General features: G+C 39.9%; 2 protein-coding genes across 2 annotated transcripts; both read left to right on the top strand.

The window, feature by feature from the left end:
• Positions 1-4,896: 4,896 nt before the first annotated feature.
• Positions 4,897-6,007, top strand: LOC138020598 (uncharacterized). Its single transcript, XM_068867556.1, has 2 exons — positions 4,897-5,357; positions 5,749-6,007. Exons 1-2 carry the CDS (start codon positions 4,897-4,899, stop codon positions 6,005-6,007), a joined length of 720 nt encoding a protein of 239 aa, XP_068723657.1.
• Positions 6,008-14,515: 8,508 nt separating this feature from the next.
• Positions 14,516-16,862, top strand: LOC138020597 (uncharacterized). The gene is made up of 2 exons (XM_068867555.1): positions 14,516-14,555; positions 15,730-16,862. Exons 1-2 carry the CDS (start codon positions 14,516-14,518, stop codon positions 16,860-16,862), a joined length of 1,173 nt encoding a protein of 390 aa, XP_068723656.1.
• The last annotated feature ends 1,649 nt before the right edge of the window (positions 16,863-18,511 follow it).

Here is an 18,511-nt window from a genome sequence, read left to right as displayed (position 1 = left end):
AGCAGAAAAAGCCGTTAAAAAAAATCGCGAGAAATTGATTAAGTTGAATTTCTCGCGATTTTTTCAGTTGTCGCGTCGGCAGTTCAAGGGTGGCTACACATGACCGTCGCGAGCAAAAAATCGCACGTGTAGCCGCGGCCTAAACCGAAATTTTGTAAAGTCTTGGTTAGTGTTTCCCCTTTTAATGAATGAATGGAATCAACAACTGTATTTTCTTCTCTCAACCTTGAGTGTAAACACGACCTCAATGAAACTGTAGACAAGCATTACAAGCGATTTCGTTTCCTTTATTCAATTGATACTTTGTCAATAAAAAGACATAAGATTTTTGGTACGCCCGATGCATCAATCTTGAGACTCCAAGAATACAGCCATACCAAACCTACTATAGCAATTCTTCTTGGTTTTCACGTCACGCAAGTACCACGCAAAGAAAAAATAAAATCGCTTACCATTCAATAAATTAAGTCAAGAAATTGAGATGTTGTAGGAGGGTAATAAATCATGAGCGTGTCAACGTTTTAGGGCTCTGCGATGATCCAAACTCGAGTTATTTGGCAATAGACACTTCTCATGACATATTGGTTACTCAGAACTCGAAAACACGTGGGCAATCGACACTTTCGTGACATAATTCTTAGAAGCAATCCAGATGTTATGCATTGACTGAATTAGAAAGGGATTGTAAAAGCGCTTCCTTTACCATGACTAATCTGCCCGCTTAAATAATTTTATTGTCATCGAAGCCTCCCGAGAGGAAGACGGATTGGAGAGACAAGCGAGAAGGAGGACATACTCCCTGCGAACTTTCACTATTTCGCTATGCCACGACGAAATTTCGCTATGTCATGACGAAATTTCGCTTGAATATTCGCGCGGCCGTTGCGAATTTTCGTTTTGATTGAAACAATAGGCTTTTCGAAAATTCGGCGAAGTTCGAATGAAATTTCGTTTCGCCCGAAATTTCGTTATATTTCGTCGAAAAGTAGCGAAAAGTAGCGAAAAGCGCGAAATTCGTTTGCATTCTTTTTGCACAGTACTGTATGTCTCAGTATCTATTGCTCTACACTGTCCACTTGACCGCAATGTTACCAGACGGCTTCATGCGTAGCATGAAGCATGCGTATACAGGACTTAGGTCTGGATTCAAATGTTGTAGTGAGAGTATCCTTAAATGAAAATGATGAAAACATATCACACGAAACTTAAAAAAAAATTAAAGTGGATGTGGATGATTTTCTATGTTAGAATAGTCAGAACATACTGATCATTGACACAAGTCATGGGAATTGCTGACTCCTGAAATGCACTCAATAGTGCACACAGTTGAGGAATGCAGCATTCAGAGATTGAAGAGTGTATTTCAAAGTATGATACAGTCAACTTCATTCTCAAAGGAAAATTTCGAGGGAAATGCTGACTCCTGAATGCACAGTTATGAAAGTGCTCGCAGTTGAGGAATGCAGTATACATTATATAACCCTCAAATAATAGAGTTTTAAAATGGCAATACTACAGCACAGTCATCCCAGCAACAATGAGTTGAGTTGGTTACTTGATGATACCCCCTGAAAGTCTTAAAATGCTCTTCTGTTCTGAAAGGAACTGCTAAGAAGAGTTGTATGGGACGAGATATCCAAGGTGACTAACATGTCCCAAAGACATCTTGCTTAAGCCTTGTAACAGGATAACACCCTCTTGCAAATGAGGGGGGGACCGGGAAACCATTTGAATAAAGGCAACATTAAGAAGAAATGTAGAAATATAGAAGAAATGGAGTTTTCAACAACAATAGATCGTTTTCACTGTCACGCAATAAAAAAATAAATCGAAAACCATTCAGTGGAAAAAGTCAAGAATTCGTGATGTTGTAGAAGATAAATGAAGAAGACACTTCTCCAAGTTTTAGGCCTGTGCGTTTCCCCAAACTTCAGATATTCGTCGAAATGTTTCGCAGAAATTTACAGAGCCCAGTATGAAAACGCCATGTTGGTGCACATCTGTGGTGCACCAATATGGCGGCCGGAAAATAGTGTCAACATCTGTTACTTACTTTGGCTATCTAGGCGAGTGATCATCTGTACTGAACAGACAGCTATTTACCTAAGCACTTTTCCTAATGCTTTAAATTCTAAAAAGGCTCAAAACCGTGAGATAAATATATATTTCTCAATAAACTCGATCGTCGCCTCGTGTCGCGCACCGCTATAACTCAGAAATTCAAAATGCTCTGGTTTCCAAATGAAGCACGCTATTGAGCTTTAAAATTGCAAATGGATACAAATTTACCGCCTCTTATGCCTGATGAGGATAAAAACTTTCGATAACCGAGTTTCTGCCCCGCAGACTTTCATTAAACATTTTCATGAAATCCCTTTCCCACTGGATTATGGTGCACTATAACAACTGCAACAATGGAACAACATGTTTCCAAAAATTCTCTCTCTTTGGGAAACGCAGCAAACCTTTCCCCGAAGACTCCTCCCTTTCCCATAATGTCTTGCAATTGGATTTGCGATTGAATTTTTTCCCTTTGCGACTAAAATATCTGGAGAAGTCGCAAACTTGCGACTTGTTTTCACAACAAAAGGGTTAGCAGTTGCCACTTTGCTGCTCTTTTTACTAAAATAAATGAAGAAATGACAAAATTATTTTGTTTCTCGCCTTGAGTTTTCTTTCAATCTGAAGATAGCGCAATCTCACTACATTATGAGCACAACTCCATTTCTTTGATACCATTCGTCATTTTCAGCGGTTTCTTCCAACACATGTATTGTGGGCCCATATTTTGTTTGGCTACACCGCTGACGACACAATGCAGCGCGACGATTTTTCAGGGGCAGAGACGTAAATTCCAATCCAATGCACAGATCGGTGGTTTTCGAAGTAATTACCTTTTGTAACGCTTTCAAAGAAATGCCCAGTCACTGGTGACATAATTTATGACATACTAGGTTACCATACTGTAGCAACATATTGACCTTTAAAATACGCTGCTAATTTTAGCCTTAAGCAAAAAGAATTCAAAAACGAGCTTGGTGACTGCCGTTTATTTTTGGGTGTTTCAAAATGTTGCTATGATCACTTATAAAGTGAAAAAAAAAATAAAATAAAAAATACATAGCTTGTCCACCCATGAGTGGGCATTATGTTTCATGCCACTATAAAGAGTTACAACTTTCAAATATCGCTATTCATGATCCATCAAAGGACAAGAAGTGAGTAGGGCTAGAAACAAGTTGCCACCTTTAGAGCCTGAGCTTGTCTCCAGTATGGATTTTGAACCCATCAGCTTCTGGAAACTGGAAATACCTACTATATATCAATACAGTGTGTTTGTGTTATATCAATAACAATATCAATACAGGTGTTTGTATTTAAGGTGGAAAGCAACTGACAAAATTAATAACCTCTCACATAGTTGTGAATTGTACAATATTAAAACAGTTGTATTATTTCTACAAACAAGAAACAAAGTTAATGCCTGTAAATATTGTACACAAGTTAGCTATTTATATGGCATAATTTCCATCAGAGAGTACACCGCTGAATGTGTTACATTGAAGTATGACAAGTTTTGATCAGTTTTCCATCTCAACATTATTGTTGATAATATGAACAACAACAAAATAAATTGCAGACTGACCCTGGTATACTTAATCAGTATTGCAAACAATGTATTAAGTGGTTCCCTGGTCCCCCCTTCTTGCAACAGAGGGTATTACCTAGTAGTCTTACGTTGGCAATTTACACTACTCCATAAATTAACATTTAACATTGATTTCAAAACATGACTTGTCAACTTGCAAGGTAGAGTCTTTCAAAACTAATTTCACATGAGGTGGGAGCAATCCGAACAACAACACTGAGACTACTAGGGGGTTTCATCGAGTGACCAACTCGACTAATTGTAGCCAGGATCAGTTATAGACTGAGAACCAACAGATACAGTATGTAAGCTACTGTTCTTTATTAAAAGAAACTGGTATGTACTTTACAGGAGACAACTTTAACAGTACATTTTAAGACAACAATAGTTTCCATGACATGAGTCAATGTTGAGCATCAAGACAGCTGCAATTCTCAACTGAATTCAATCTCAAGTGAAATTCAGGAGTCAGCTTTACCCGTATGCCCTTTGACTCAACACAGAACAGACAATGCTGCCAATTGCTCTACTGAAGTCTGTTACACAAACATGTAACTTTCAGGAGCCAGCATCAACCAGATATCCATTTACATGTACCAGTAAGTTATTACATTCGACATTGCATCTCAGTAAGGACAAATAATTCTATGTGCATAATCGTCACAATCCAATGTCTGTTTCAATGTGTTATGATTTGAACTCTTTACACTGTAGAACCAAAATAAAGAATTAAAAATTGCCTGTCTTAAATATAAACATTCATTCCTTGGTTTCCATCTTCTTCCCTTGGATGGAATGTTTCATGCAACACCACAAGTACATGATCTGGAACATGTAATGAGATTGGAGCAACCCCTACTCCGGATAAATCATTATCATCGCCTTGTGGTAAGGGTGCATTTGGGTCATCTCCATACATGACCAGATCAGCAGGCATACTGTCATTGATGACCCCTCTAACACCTGAGTAATTGGATGAATGATGTTGCAAAATGCCAGAAATCCACAACTGATGTGGGGATAACCCTAGCCTGCAGAACAGGCGTGATTTTTTGCGTAAACAGAGGCGAAAGCGAGGCGAACACGAGGCAAGCATGAAGCGCGAGTGGCGCGCGAGGGGAGGAGCGCTAAAAAATCCCGCCTGTCCGCATACCATTGTTCAAGCTGTTCTGGCGTTCATATATGAACGTGGCTACCCAATTGGTTATTTGACATCACGTGATCCTCGAACATTTCTCAAATTCAACATGGCGGTCTCTGTGGATGAAGCTATTCGGGAATCCCTCCGTTTATTTCCGAATGTGCCGGATGTTAAGGAGAAACAAAAGAAGTGCATCGAACTATTGTTAAAAAGAAAGGATGTACTTGGATTACTTCTCACTGGCTTTGGAAAAAGCTTGATTTATCAACTTTTTCCCTCCGTCTTTGAAACGATGAATTGCAAGGGAGCCCACGTGCTTGTTGTTAGTGCTTTAAAAGCGATCTCTAACGAGCAAATGGAAGAACTAAATGATCTTGGAATACCAGCATCAGAAGTGGCAATCAGTGAACAAGAAGACTTAAAGATTTTGCGCGGAGAATACAGCCTGATATTCGGAAGTGCCGAGATGTTGTTAAAAAAAGAGTGGTTGGACAAATTCAAGAAATCTAAGTTGATGGGAACTGTCGAACTTCTCGTTGTTGATGAAGCCCACGTATCTCAAACTTGGTGAGTTTTCCTGCAGTTATGTTAAGTTTTGATTGGCAATGTCTGAGACTTGCCCTTGCCAAGATCGGTATTGGTAAATCATAACATCGAGATGGCAATACCTGCTAAGCTTTAATGTGGATAATTGAGTCATTACGTTAGTTGCATGTACCAAAACCCGCTTTTTTTTGGTGAAAAGAGAGCGATATGAGGCAATTGTAAACGTTAATAATAGCATGTCGAGGGTTAATTTTGACAATGAATTTTTACCCATTTTTGTACTATTCTCTGAATGCTCGACAGATATTACAAGGAGTATTCTCACTATCTGATTCCCTGCACTGTCATGTAAGCTCTACCATTAATCTATCGGTTTTTTTCAGTAACCAAGCCTTCTTCTCTTGTTTTCAAGGGGAAAGTCGTCTCACAGAAGAAAAGCTTTTAGAGCAGCGTATGGGGAGCTGAGCACCCTCAGGTCATTTCTGAAGCCTGGTACACCAGTCCTTGCCCTAACTGCGACTGTGGAATGGAAAAGCCGTGTCAACTTGATAAAACTGCTTGGAATGCAAGCACCTGAGATAGTAGACGTATCCATTAACAATGAGAACATCAGATTTTCTGTACAGAAAATCAAGAAAGGACTGCAGTGTTTTAAGAGCGGTTTGCTGTAAGGACCGACTAAGGTCTGCAAGATAGAAAAACCCGATTTGCTCATACTTTGCCAGAATAAACGCCAAGGTGAACTAGTTCTAAAAATATGAGTCTCGGGTCGTTTAGGTTTTTATTTATTTTTTCCAGTAATTTTTTATATTTTGCGTGTGACGGCAGCCTAAATTAACGGCGAAATCGGGAATTTTCCAAAACCTTCTGTGTATATATAGAAAGCGGTATTGATAAGATTAACCCAGGTAGTCAGAAGACCTTGTTTGTTTTGGTTATTAACGGTGTTGAATTTAAATAAAATGTTGACGTTAATTCTCGGCGCAATTTTTAAATTTATGCTCTGCTTCAGAGCCTACGACAACCGAATTTAGGCAATTTTCGAAACTCAAAAAAGCACTCTGGTACAAGGACTCACCCATCGAGACTATACTCCAGGAAAGGGCAATCATTTGAGCTGCACATCGGTCGAAAAACAAATTGGGGTAAATGAAACGGCGATTTCCGAGACGACTTTCGAAACAGGTCACTTGAGTAATATGAGCGGCCCTTTGACCTTTCATGTCAACAGTCAGCTCTTTAAAACGTGACTTTCGTTCAAAGAAATTCATCTTCCTTTTCGTTTGTTTGCTTTACTGTCGTGTTTTAAAGTACAAGGCTGTTTTTTTTTTAATTTGGAGGCATCTACTCATAATGTTAAACTTGGTGTGTATATTTTGAGATTGAGGAACTAACTTGAACGGTTACGATATGTTGATCGACGAATTATTCAAAAAGTATTTTACACATCTTCAGTGTTAAGAGCGATGTTAGATTTGATTCATTGAATATGTAAAAAAATATCCCTTACCTTGGTGAGCATTTCTTGGCTGGAAACCACAGTACATGTAGTTTTATAGGCAAACTCAGAGAGAGAGCGCCGAGCCATGTCACTCGCGAGGGAAGCTGTCAATCGACTACGATGTCACGCAATATCACATTTTTTTCGTATTTTTTGAGGAAAGGAAAATTGATATGATATTGTTCAAAATTATAATGAAAATCGGTAATAATGAAAATTAATTATTCGCAGACGAAAAGGTTAATTCCTCTAAACCAAAACCTTAAATCAATGTGTTTCTTCATAAATGGCAGCCCCCTTACTAAGGGCTTGCAGTGGATTTATCTTGGCGTGACATTTAAGAGCAATGGAAGCTTCTTTAATTAATTATTGCCATTTAAATTAGTATGGTGGGGGAGGGAACTTTATTGGTTTGATGATTTATCTAGCTAACCGGCCTGGTGCTAATTACTTAGCTGAGTAAACTGTATTGTGTTTTCCATACACTTTCTATCACTATCTACAACAAACTATTCGACATCCTGTTTCTCTTCATGCTGTTACACAGTTTCGAAATCTGGGGTGCATAAAAGAACTTGCAAGGGATAGGCAAAAGAACCCAACTGAAAGGTTACACGTGCAATTAACAACAACAACGACGACACTCTTTCATTTCCCGCATAATGACGATTATATTAATAATCTATGAAAGATATGATTAGTCATGCCTGGGATACAAGGACTTTCAACTTAAATCAAGAATACAGATCTCAGACATGGTAGCAACCACATGCGTCGATCAGTTCCACTAATGCAGAAATGTACTCCGCCTTGCGCCTCACGTGGAATCCATCTGTGCACACACCAAAATACTCGCAAACAATCTTTAGCATGGTTATGTTAAGTTTTTTTAAGCTTCCTTTCTTACGCATGTCGCACAGGTTGAAGTTGTCATAAGCGATGGGGTGCTGCAACTGTACTTCATTTAGTACAACCTGACGGGTATCACAGAACTCTTGCTCGTGTTGCGCAGCTTTAATATCGGAATCACTTATCGCCGCAGCGTGACGCAGCTTAGATGCCATTCTTGAAAAGAATGACTGTATCTGTTGTGCGGACAGAAACTCGTCGCTTGAGAACAGCCTAGACCCATCTGCTTTCTTTGCAAAACGCATATCTTTTGCCACTCTCTCAGGGTCTTGCTTGTGACCTTTTTCCTGCCCAAGGTTAAATTTATCCTCCAAGTACTTCTTTTGAGCTTCATTGAATCGTGCGGATTTTTTTGTTGTTTTCAAAGCCCAACCCTCTGACAAGCTGACACCATCCGTCACCTCAAGTGTTCCTGCTTCTAGTGCTTTAGCCGTACTTGTATCTTCCTTTAGGAGAGCGTGGTATGTCCTCTTAGCTTTGTCTAGTAAGTTCTCTTTTTCAGGCATCATTCTACATTTCCCAAAGGACAAGTGCTTTTCAAGACTTGAGTGTCGCTCATACATCTTCACACAACCTTCATTTGGGCAGGAGAACAGAATGGTGGCAGCTTTCTTGTCACCATCGTCCTTCACTTCTTCTTCCAAGGTTCCATTGGGTCCTGGCTTCTTAGAAGTTTCTTGGGATGCACCGACGAAATCACCAGGTGAAATGTTGCAGTCAAATCGGCAGGCTTGCAAAAAGTCAGGAACTAAAAAGACAGCACAAGTAGTGGTCTTTATCTATGACTTAGGAAAGCCTATTGCTTTTAAACAGCTCGGGCTTTTCAGTTTAATTTATCATTCTTCGTGACTGGATACGTGCCATGCGCCCATATTACGTGACAGGGATATGCTAGCCCACACCCTACCTTATATTGATCTCTATAGAACAGATAGTCTTTAAATATAATCAATGCCACACGATTAAGTCGCAACGTTTCTTCAACTACCAGCTGGCTAGGTCTTCATAGGGCGACAGCTGGTTGTCCTCCCACTCATATTTGTGATAATGGCATAATTATTATCATATAGCTGAGTATTTTCTTGCTTTGTGGCTGGTCAATTTGAGTTCCGTAACTTACTGTGCGGACGCAGAGCGAGAAATCACTTTGCCTTACACTAAATAAACATGATATTAGCCAAGTTCAAAATCATTACTGTAAGTAACGGATCCCACCTTTTCCCTCGATTTTCTGTCCGTGCGCTTTTCCCTTGAGGCATAATTCCGAGAACAAAACTTGGTCCGTAGCTCACAATGCGAACAGCGTACTCAGCTAATAAGGTGAATTAAACGACGATTACTTTTTTCCATTATACTCTTTTAGGTTTTTTCCTTACCATGAAGCTTAGATTTGCTTATTTGCTTTCCTCGGCCGACGTCAAAGGCTCTCCAGACCGTCACCACGTCGCTAGAAAACTCAAAGTTGTTTAACATGCTTACACCATCCATTTTCACCTGAGGCAGTTCGCAAGCGGCAACTGCAGCATCGACAACAGCAACGCGGACCCCGGTGACACCTCCATTCGATAGGATGGCTGTTTTAAATTCTTTGGCGTTTTGCACATCATGCCCTTCATTGATGTGCACATGGCCTTTGATAGTCGCTGCTTTTCTGTCGCAGGCCCCTTTACCTCCTTGTGGGTCACTGAAATCCACTCTACGGACACTGACCCCTGTATTCAACTTCATTAGAGAGCACGATGCTATTACAGCCGAGTTATGATAGCATCCGGCGTTATCCTGGCGTAGGAAAGCTGTGTCGATTCCGGGATTCTCCTCTTTCAGTGACCTCAAGGTATGTTCAATAATGCGCACTACAACAGAGCTGTCTTGTGATGTATTCTCGACGATGTGGACAAAGCTCTGACTTTCATACCGCCCATTGATTTTTCTTGCAATGACACTGATATGCCAAGATATCCCGCGCTTTCCAAACCAATCAGACTGGGACTCTCTGTATTTGACTGGTAAAAATTTCATTGCCCAATCCTGTGTGATAAGGACAGTGGACTCATTTAAAGCGCTCAAGCACACAGTTCTTGCTGCGTCTTGTCTAACACTTCTGAGTTGGTGGGCTTTCCAGGACTGGATTGCCTTGACTGCTTCATTCAGTGTGTGTGAGAGATCTTCCAGCTCCTCAGGCGCGAACTTTGCATTTGACTCAACTAGGTATCTTTCCATACAGTAGAGGACATCCCTGAGTCTTTCACACTGCGAGCACTTGAGACTGTGGGTGTGTGAGCAGAGAGATCTTAGTTCACTGTCGTTGCTGTCGCTCAAAGCATGTTCACTGCAATGGTCCGCCACAAAGGAGCAATCAGATACATGAACCTAGGAAAACAATACACTCGTAGATTTAGATGTAATATGTCAAAAACGAGTGCGAGTGTTTTCAGCAGGGGTTTCAAACACCGAGAAACAGATAATTATAGTTTGGAGGTGTTTGGAATCCCTGATAAAACACGAAGCACGAGTTTTTGATAGGACTGCTCAATTTTTTTTAACAAAGTATGAGTTTAATGTGATGATCTTTTGTTTTATCAGACAAGTGATAGGAATTTGTAAAGGAAATGAATATTCAATATTTGGGTAAGTTTAAAGGCAGAACTTTTGAATAAATTGACATAATAGGGCGTGGTGGAGAGCGAATCAGAATCACGTCGTCTTCGCCCGCCAAAATCGTCTTCCCAAGAAAGTGATTCGGTTAACGAGGCCGTTCCAGTTGCAACTGAATATAAAAATAATTGGGCTGTGAACATTTTCGTCGAGTGGCTGAGGTTAAGAGAGGTACAAGTGCTGGTTTTAGGTTGCGGTGGACTTTTCAAAGACTACGAACCACACGAGGTTCAAGCCTTGAGTACTGACCTTGCTGAAATGGATGCTCTTTCACCGAACTATTAGAGGTCCAAATTCGTTTTTAATCATCTGGACGCTAATGATAAAAGGTACTGCGAAAGTTTTATGTTGAATATCCCAAATTAAAATGCATTATGTACTGGTAGTTAATTTATCTGTTTTTTTCAATTGTCTTTATCAGTGTTTTCATCAGTTTTTGAACTAATCGGAGTAATCTTGATCTGGCTTTTTATTGGGTATCAAGAAACATGCACGTGACCAAAATGGGGCAATCCAATTGGCTAAAGTTGTATGATTATGAAATGCACCGTCATTATTGTTATATTTTCAAAGCAGTTAATCCACAGACCGTAGCAAATTAAATAAAAAGCTAATAACTAAAAAGCACTGTACACTTTGAGTTAAACGGATATTTGTTCTTGGGATATGTATGCAATGACATCAAGTGCACGGAATGTGCTGTACTTTGCTGGAGTAACAATAGCATTTTAAAATCACTGACAGTCAAAAACACCTTATAGTCAGCCTTCAAATATTGTTTCCCCTCCTTCAGAGACACTTCCCAGCTTTTAGCGATCTCTCTGTCAAGCCCCTTATCTTTTAGGCGTTCCACAATAAGAGACAGATCTTCAAAACCTTTCGCGCCATCTGCCGCAATGTAATCTAGCCCCTGTAGGGACTTCCTCACGGTGGCTGCACAGGCGGACAGGACTCTTAGCATGGTTGCTGGGCTGAATGGAGTAAAATCTGTTTCCGCGCAGTAAGCCTGGTATTGCTTTACTAGCCTATTGGGAATCATCGTCCTGATGACATTTGGAGTCTCTAGTATCTCCCCAGAGGAGAGGCGGAGGTACCGCTGACCAAACGGGAGATCCTGGATGACATGCGGACTTGTTATTTAAGTTAAAAAATGATCAAGCTGCTTACTTTCCACTCTCATCCTAGGGCTTCTTACTCGGGGTATTTCGGCCCCACGCCCATAGTGAAGGGAATGCTGTCTTGCAATTTTAAATCGGTATTCAGTGAGACCTGGTAAGTAGCTCTGGAGGCGTTTAAACGATGTCTGGTCCCCCATGATTGATAATATTTGACGTCTCGTTTCCCAGGAAGATGCGTTTCGGTAGGATTCTGTCAGTGCCTCAAGATATTTTTGCTCCTCTTGCTGTTCGCCAATACCCAGTTCCTTCTCGACAGAACCAGATTTTCTTACGGCCTCCCAAAGGTAGCTTGCATCTCCTGGGGCAATTACATTAAGGCCAGCAACAATTAGGGACTTCGCCTTGGATACATGGTTAGCTCTGGTACGTACGCTGGATAACTCCCATCGTCTTTTGTGTGGCCCGATCGTATCAGCATCACATGAACGTAGGAAGTCATTCAGGAGAGAACGCTTTGTGGCCTGACTGCTTTTGGGTGACTCGTTGCCACTAGAAGTTTCACTGCTACTCGCTTGACAGTCGGGCTCATAAAGGCTCACGTTCTCTAGTGACGAGTGGTGGAGAGAATCATCAAGTTGATCATCGGGCTGAGTCAAGCTCTCGTCGTCAATCGCCAAGTGAAGGATTGAATCAACTAGTTGTAATACGTCTTCTTGGCTATCTTCATCTTCTCTCTATGTGTTAAAGAGAAAACCGAATTAATCAGGGAAAAAAGACAATGATTTCAGGCTTGTGCAGGTAAAACAGTTAACTTGTAGTAAAATTCTTCATGGCGATCAAGGGAAATAGTCTCTGTTGTAAAACGTTTGCACCTAGGCTACGAATAACGCATAGTATTTGTTTTCTCGCAGTGTGCAAAGACAGCGGTAGTCAGCAATAATGAAATAACGGCGTAGTTGCAAATAATTCTGCTCCTTCTTCGTGGCGTTAACTAGAGCCAACTATTTAAGTATACTTAATTACTTGTTTGTAGCTTATTTTCTGTTTCTTTTTTTCTCAGTAAATTTTTTTACATGTATAACTGTGAAGTCAAAGCATTCTAATTTTTGTACCTCCTCAGTAATTGTTTTGGTAAGTAAATTTCAGGAAATAAGGAATGGTTGTTGTTGTCGAGGAGTAGTGAAGAGTTTGTACAGTCCACTCGGATAGATTTTATGACCATAAACAATTTGTGCAACAGTAACTAAGGGCGCGTTCGATTGACAATATTCCGGAATAAGGATATGTGGAGTAATGATTAAAACGGTATGTTTCGCGCGTTTCGAGGCAGCAAGGATTATAAAAATATATTTAAAATATCATTTTAGCGGATCTGTGACAATTTTAATGTGAATCTCTGTAAAAACGAAGGATTTCTAACTTATATTCCATGTATTCTTATTCCGGAATACGGTCAATCGAACGCACCCTAAGTTTATCAGGAGTTATATACCTGTACGATATCTTCTGAGATCACCTCTTGGGCCCCAACGTCATCAGGGTCTTCGACTGACTCTGAAGCGGAGAATGGGGTGGACAATGTCACTAGCGATGCCACTTTCTCCAGCTTCCGTCTACACTGCTTGCATATTTCTAAAGAAAAGCGAAACAACAGCAAATCTGTAACTGTAACGTCTTTTACACTCTCTATTTTTTTAACTTTTGTTTTACGTTTCTTGAGTAAAACACATCAATTTTGTACGACAGAAATATGGGTAGTAAACTCACGTGAGCCTACAGGAAGCAGCACTTGGGATTGCTGGTGAAGCAGTTTGGAATGACGAAGAGATATTCCTCTCTCCCCTGACACTGACTTGCCATGCGACGACCATTCACTTGGGGCAGTACAGTTTGTTTTGTTCGAGCGCCATCTGATGCCAAGTTTGTCGCGATGCCTTGGGCAAATCGTAAGTTCAAGGTGACCTTCGCTGATATCAAAAATGCCTTTAAATATGAAATGGTTACAAAATTAGGTACTGATGTAGGAGCCACCGTATATGGGAGGTTTTGAAAGCCCGGTACAGACCACTTCTTATTTGTCCCATGGTAGCCAGTCACTCTCGCTCTTTTGTTTGTTTTCAACTGAAGAAGTCTTCAGGACCAGAGAGCCCAATCTTCTTGTGAACTCAATAAAGTTTTAGTTTCGGTTTGAGATAGCTGACCGCAAAGTTGATCTTATTCATCGAGCTACAATGTTATCGTAAACTGAAATTTTGCACTTTGTCCTTGAGTTATTATTCCCTTTTGAACTGCTGCTAATGGTTTTCCTAGCTGAACGGTCAGCAAGGATTATTTGAAAGTATAGGACGTTTGCAACCAACGTTTGAGACACCAATAACAACAGAGAAATGTACGGCTTCTAATTGACGAACAAAAGAACCTAACGAGAGATCTTTTGTTTTCGAACACAAACATGGCGACGATGACGTCACGTGAAAACCTCCTATGAACTTGGAAATAACACCCAAATCAGCCAAATCAGACCAAATAAAGTTTGCGATATCTAGGAATATATTGATGTTCAAGTTAAATAGTGCTAGCCAAAAAACAAATTTAAAAGGAGCCTTTGCCTGTCTTGTGCAAATCTACAACGCCAATAGTGGTTATACATACCTGCCCTTGCCAGTAACAGCTTTGACTCGGAGTCTAAACCAGCGTCTCGAACATTGTAAGCACGTAAATGTCCTTGAATGGGTTTCTTGCATTTGGCGAGCATGACACTCTTCACATTAGCTGGATTGTCTACGCTAGGACCACATGTTCCCCCTACAATCTGACCATATTCACATGAGGCCATATTCTGTTGGTACGGCTTGTTTCAGAAATTGGTGAAACCGGCAAGTACCACGCGTACATGCAGTTCCACGGAATAGAGCGAAACTCGGTTTGTATGTGTTTCGCTTAGGACCTTCCGTTTCTGTAATGTGGTTTTTCAACACGTTTGATTTCAATCCAAAATGACGAATCATACACACACAGTCGTAAAAAAATTCACTGGTACACTAAAACGCACACGGTGAAGATGAACTTCCACCAGGCCTCGTGTTTTTTCTTGGTAAAGCGTTACGTAACAACGGACAGCGGTAGTTTGATAAAACTACTGTGTTTTCCAGCCAGGGCAAACTCACTTTGGTAAGGGATTATAGATTCAAAAGCCCAGCTTCTTCTTCTTCTAAAGGTTGTTAAAACTGTGACATGTAGGTATTTTTGGTTAAATATGAAAAACACAGGAAATTTTAGATATTGCGTGACATCACAAAAGTTGGCTGTTCACAAGTTGCCTTACCTATTTGCTGCAAGTCTGATGTGCAAGTGGCTCGGCGCTCAAGCTTTGAGTTCGCTAAAAAACAGCGGTCTCCAGCCAAAAGAACCTCACTAGGGTGCGTAATATTTTAGTTAATTGACTGTCGCTGTTAATAGTGGCGTTGTATAAAAGCATTTATAATTCGTCGATCAACAAATATCGCGGTAACTGTCTTTAAGACAGACTTAAAAGTTTCAAATTTCAAAATATAACCCCCAAGTTTTAACATTGCGAGTAGATGCCACCAGATTAAAAAAAACCCAACCTTCTACTTGAAAACACGACAGAAAGCAAACGAAAAGGAAGATGTATTAAAGTTTTAAAGAGTCGGATGCGGATACTCCATTGACATGAAAGGTCAAAGGGTCGCTCACATTACTCAAGTGACCTGTTTTGAAAGTACTCTCAGAAATCACCGTTTCATTTACCCCAATATTTTTTGCGACCGATGTGCAGCTCAAATGATTGCCCTTTCCTGGAGTATAGTCTCGATGGGTGAAGCCATGTACCAGAGTGCTTTTTTGAGTTTCGAAAATTGCCTAAATTCGGTTGTCGTAGGCTCTGAAGCAGAGCATAAATTTAAAAATTCCGCCGAGAATTAACGTCAACATTTTATTTAAATTTAACACCGTTAATAACCAAGACAAACAAGGTCTTTTGACTACCTGGGTTAATCTTGTCAAGACCGCTTTCTATATATAAACAGAAGGTTTTGGAAAACTCCCGATTTCGCCGTTAATTTAGGCTGCCATTACTGGAAAAAATAAATAAAAACCTAAACGACCCGAGACTTATATTTTTAGAACTACTTCACCTTGGCGTTTATTCTGGCAAAGTATGAGCAAATCGGGTTTTTCTATCTTGCAGACCTTAGTCGGTCCTTACAGCAAACCGCTCTTAATTGGTTGGTGGCCAAGATAGCTACTCAACAGCAGAGTACCTCAAAAACAATTATTTTTTGCAGAAGCATAACTGACATCTCTACTGTTTTGAGCTACCTTTTGGCAAAATTGGGTAGTGCAGCCTATGTGGATCAAGAAAAATCTCCATTGAAGTGTCTCATTGCAGTGTATCATAGCAACAGCCCCGAAGAGTCCAAAGTGAGGGTTAACAAGTCATTGAAGCTGAATGATGGCCCCACCAGGATTGTGTTGGCGACTTCTGCATTGAGTCTTGGTGTGAACTTTAAGGATGTGAGGTACATAATTCATTATGGACCTGCACCTGATTTAAGAACTCATCTGCAAGAGGATGGAAGAGCAGGAAGAGATGGAAAGGCTGCCTTTAATGTTTTATATTATCATGGCCAGCAACTGCGTCTCTGTGACAAAAATTTCAAGGAAAGTCTGAAAGTAACATCTTGCTACCGTGTAGCATTTGTGAAGACTTTTGACAGCACAGTGAAACCTCTAAACGAAGGCCACAACTGCTGTAGCAATTGCCACCAGGCATGTCAATGTTCTGGTGAAAATTGTGCAGTCAGCCTTCCTGTTTTTGAAAGTGTCGATTCTCAAGAAACAATGACTCAGGGAGAACGAATTATCAATGGTACTGATATTGCTGACTTCGAGTCTGCGTTAAAAGAACTACAGGACAACTTGGATGGAAATGTTACATTTTCTATTCTGGGGAACAAACTGATGACTCATGGTTTTTCAGATAATGTGATCAAAGAGATTGTTCATGATGTTCAACACATTTTTACTGCAGAATATCTTATTGAAAACCATCACATTGTATCGCTACCTTTAGCCAGAGACATTATGGAAATTATCCAAGAACAGTTTGAGGACATTGACATTTCACAAGATGAACTTTTTAGAATCTCCCTTACCGATCAGCTGGAAGGTGACATGGGATCATCAGCAGTTTTGGACCACCCCCTCATTACTAATAATAAATTATTTGAAAATTACTTTGACAGTTCAAGTGGTTCCAGTGGTGAAGATGAACTTCCCGTAAGTGCTGATGAACTTGATCACTATATTTCAATTGTTTAATTGTTAGATTTGTAGAACAACTGCATCTTTGTCATATGAGTTGTAAGTTATTTGCCTGTATTCTGTGGATGGTGAGAATTTCATTAGCATTTAAGCTATAATTTGCTTGACATTTGATTGTCGGATTAACTCATGTTAAGCCCAGCTTCATTTTGGCATGGACTGATTTTTCACACATGTACACTGTGTTACAGTACATTGTATTCAAATAGTGCCCTAATGTCTGAAGGTACATATTTTGTTATAAGGCACCAATAACATTACTTCAAATTGTCATCCTTTGTGTTTTGAAATCAAATGAGACCCTCCTTCCTCCCTCCCCTTAACATGTATTTTAAATGAAACATAACTATTCCACTCTGACCTCTCTACGCTTTACAATGACAAATTCTTTCTCACTCATTTAACAGTATTTCAGTTTTTATTATCACAGAACATATTTCTTCAAGTATATTACCATTCATGGAACAATATCTCTAAAAATTATTTGTACTACTGAGCAAAGAGAATCTTACCAAAATACAGTTTGTTACCATTGTGCTTTGTAAACTAAAACACTCCTGTTTTGAATTTAATCAATTTGGTGGTTTTCCTCAGGAGAATATTGCTAGACACTCCCAACTTCTGAATGCCTGGTTATTAGTTCTGCTTCTTGATAACTAATTAAGGAATCACTGCTCTTTCAGTTGAGGAAAGTATTCAAGCAGACTTTCATACACCTAATTTATAAATACATGGCTTCCCATGTTTTTAGCAACCCCCTTGACCAGGAAAAAAAATCTCTGTAGTCAAGCCCTTCAAGAATATCTTTGCTAAACTTGGGAAAACTTTCATAACTCACTCTTCCAGACTGGAAGTCAAAGACATTGTCATGCGTGAGATCCCTGAATATTTGAGACACGCTTTCCTCAGCAGCAACTACATTATGCTTGCCACTCTTCTCAGCCATACTGATGTCACAGTCTTTTGCATGAGACACAAAGATCTTGCAACCCTTTGGGCATTCACCTCATTAATATTCCCACCAAGTAATCTAAGACATGTCTTAAGCAAATGGTTAAAAAATTCATTCAATAGATCAAGGGGAATGTTTTTACCCTTTCCTCCCTTCCCATTGAAAAATCGATTCCTTAAAAGATAAAATGCTTCTTTTTCAGGCAAAATGGCAAACAGCTTACAAAGAAACAGTAACGTGGTGTATGCATATTTGTCCTTTCTGAATTTTCTGAATACAAGAAGAGATAACTTGATGCAATCCAGCAGTCTTTCTGAATCCCCTTCTCGAATGGCATCATTTATGTCTTCCATAAAAAGACCATAAAAGAGTCTTGTGACATGATAATTGTACTTATGATCTTCATTTTTTTCTTCTGAGGGCTCTTCGTTACTACCGCTGTCAGCAGGGATGTCTTGGTGTTTTTCCCGCTCATGCCTATAAAAGATTTTTAATAACATATGTAGTTGTATGTAGCAGATACATGAGTAAAAAGGACTTGTTTTGTTGACTAATTCACTGAAATTTTTTTATTTAATTTAAAAAGTTTTTTCTCCAGCTTGCCTGTTTCTACTTGCTTTGGCCTTGTAAAGAAGAAAGCAGTCTGGACCCCTGCATTTGTAGTAGCCCTCTTCATCGCGCTCATCATTGTTTG

Source organism: Montipora capricornis, chromosome 10, assembly GCF_036669925.1.
Source record: "Montipora capricornis isolate CH-2021 chromosome 10, ASM3666992v2, whole genome shotgun sequence".
NCBI lineage: Eukaryota > Metazoa > Cnidaria > Anthozoa > Scleractinia > Acroporidae > Montipora > Montipora capricornis.
This window is presented reverse-complemented; position numbering and strand designations above follow the sequence as displayed.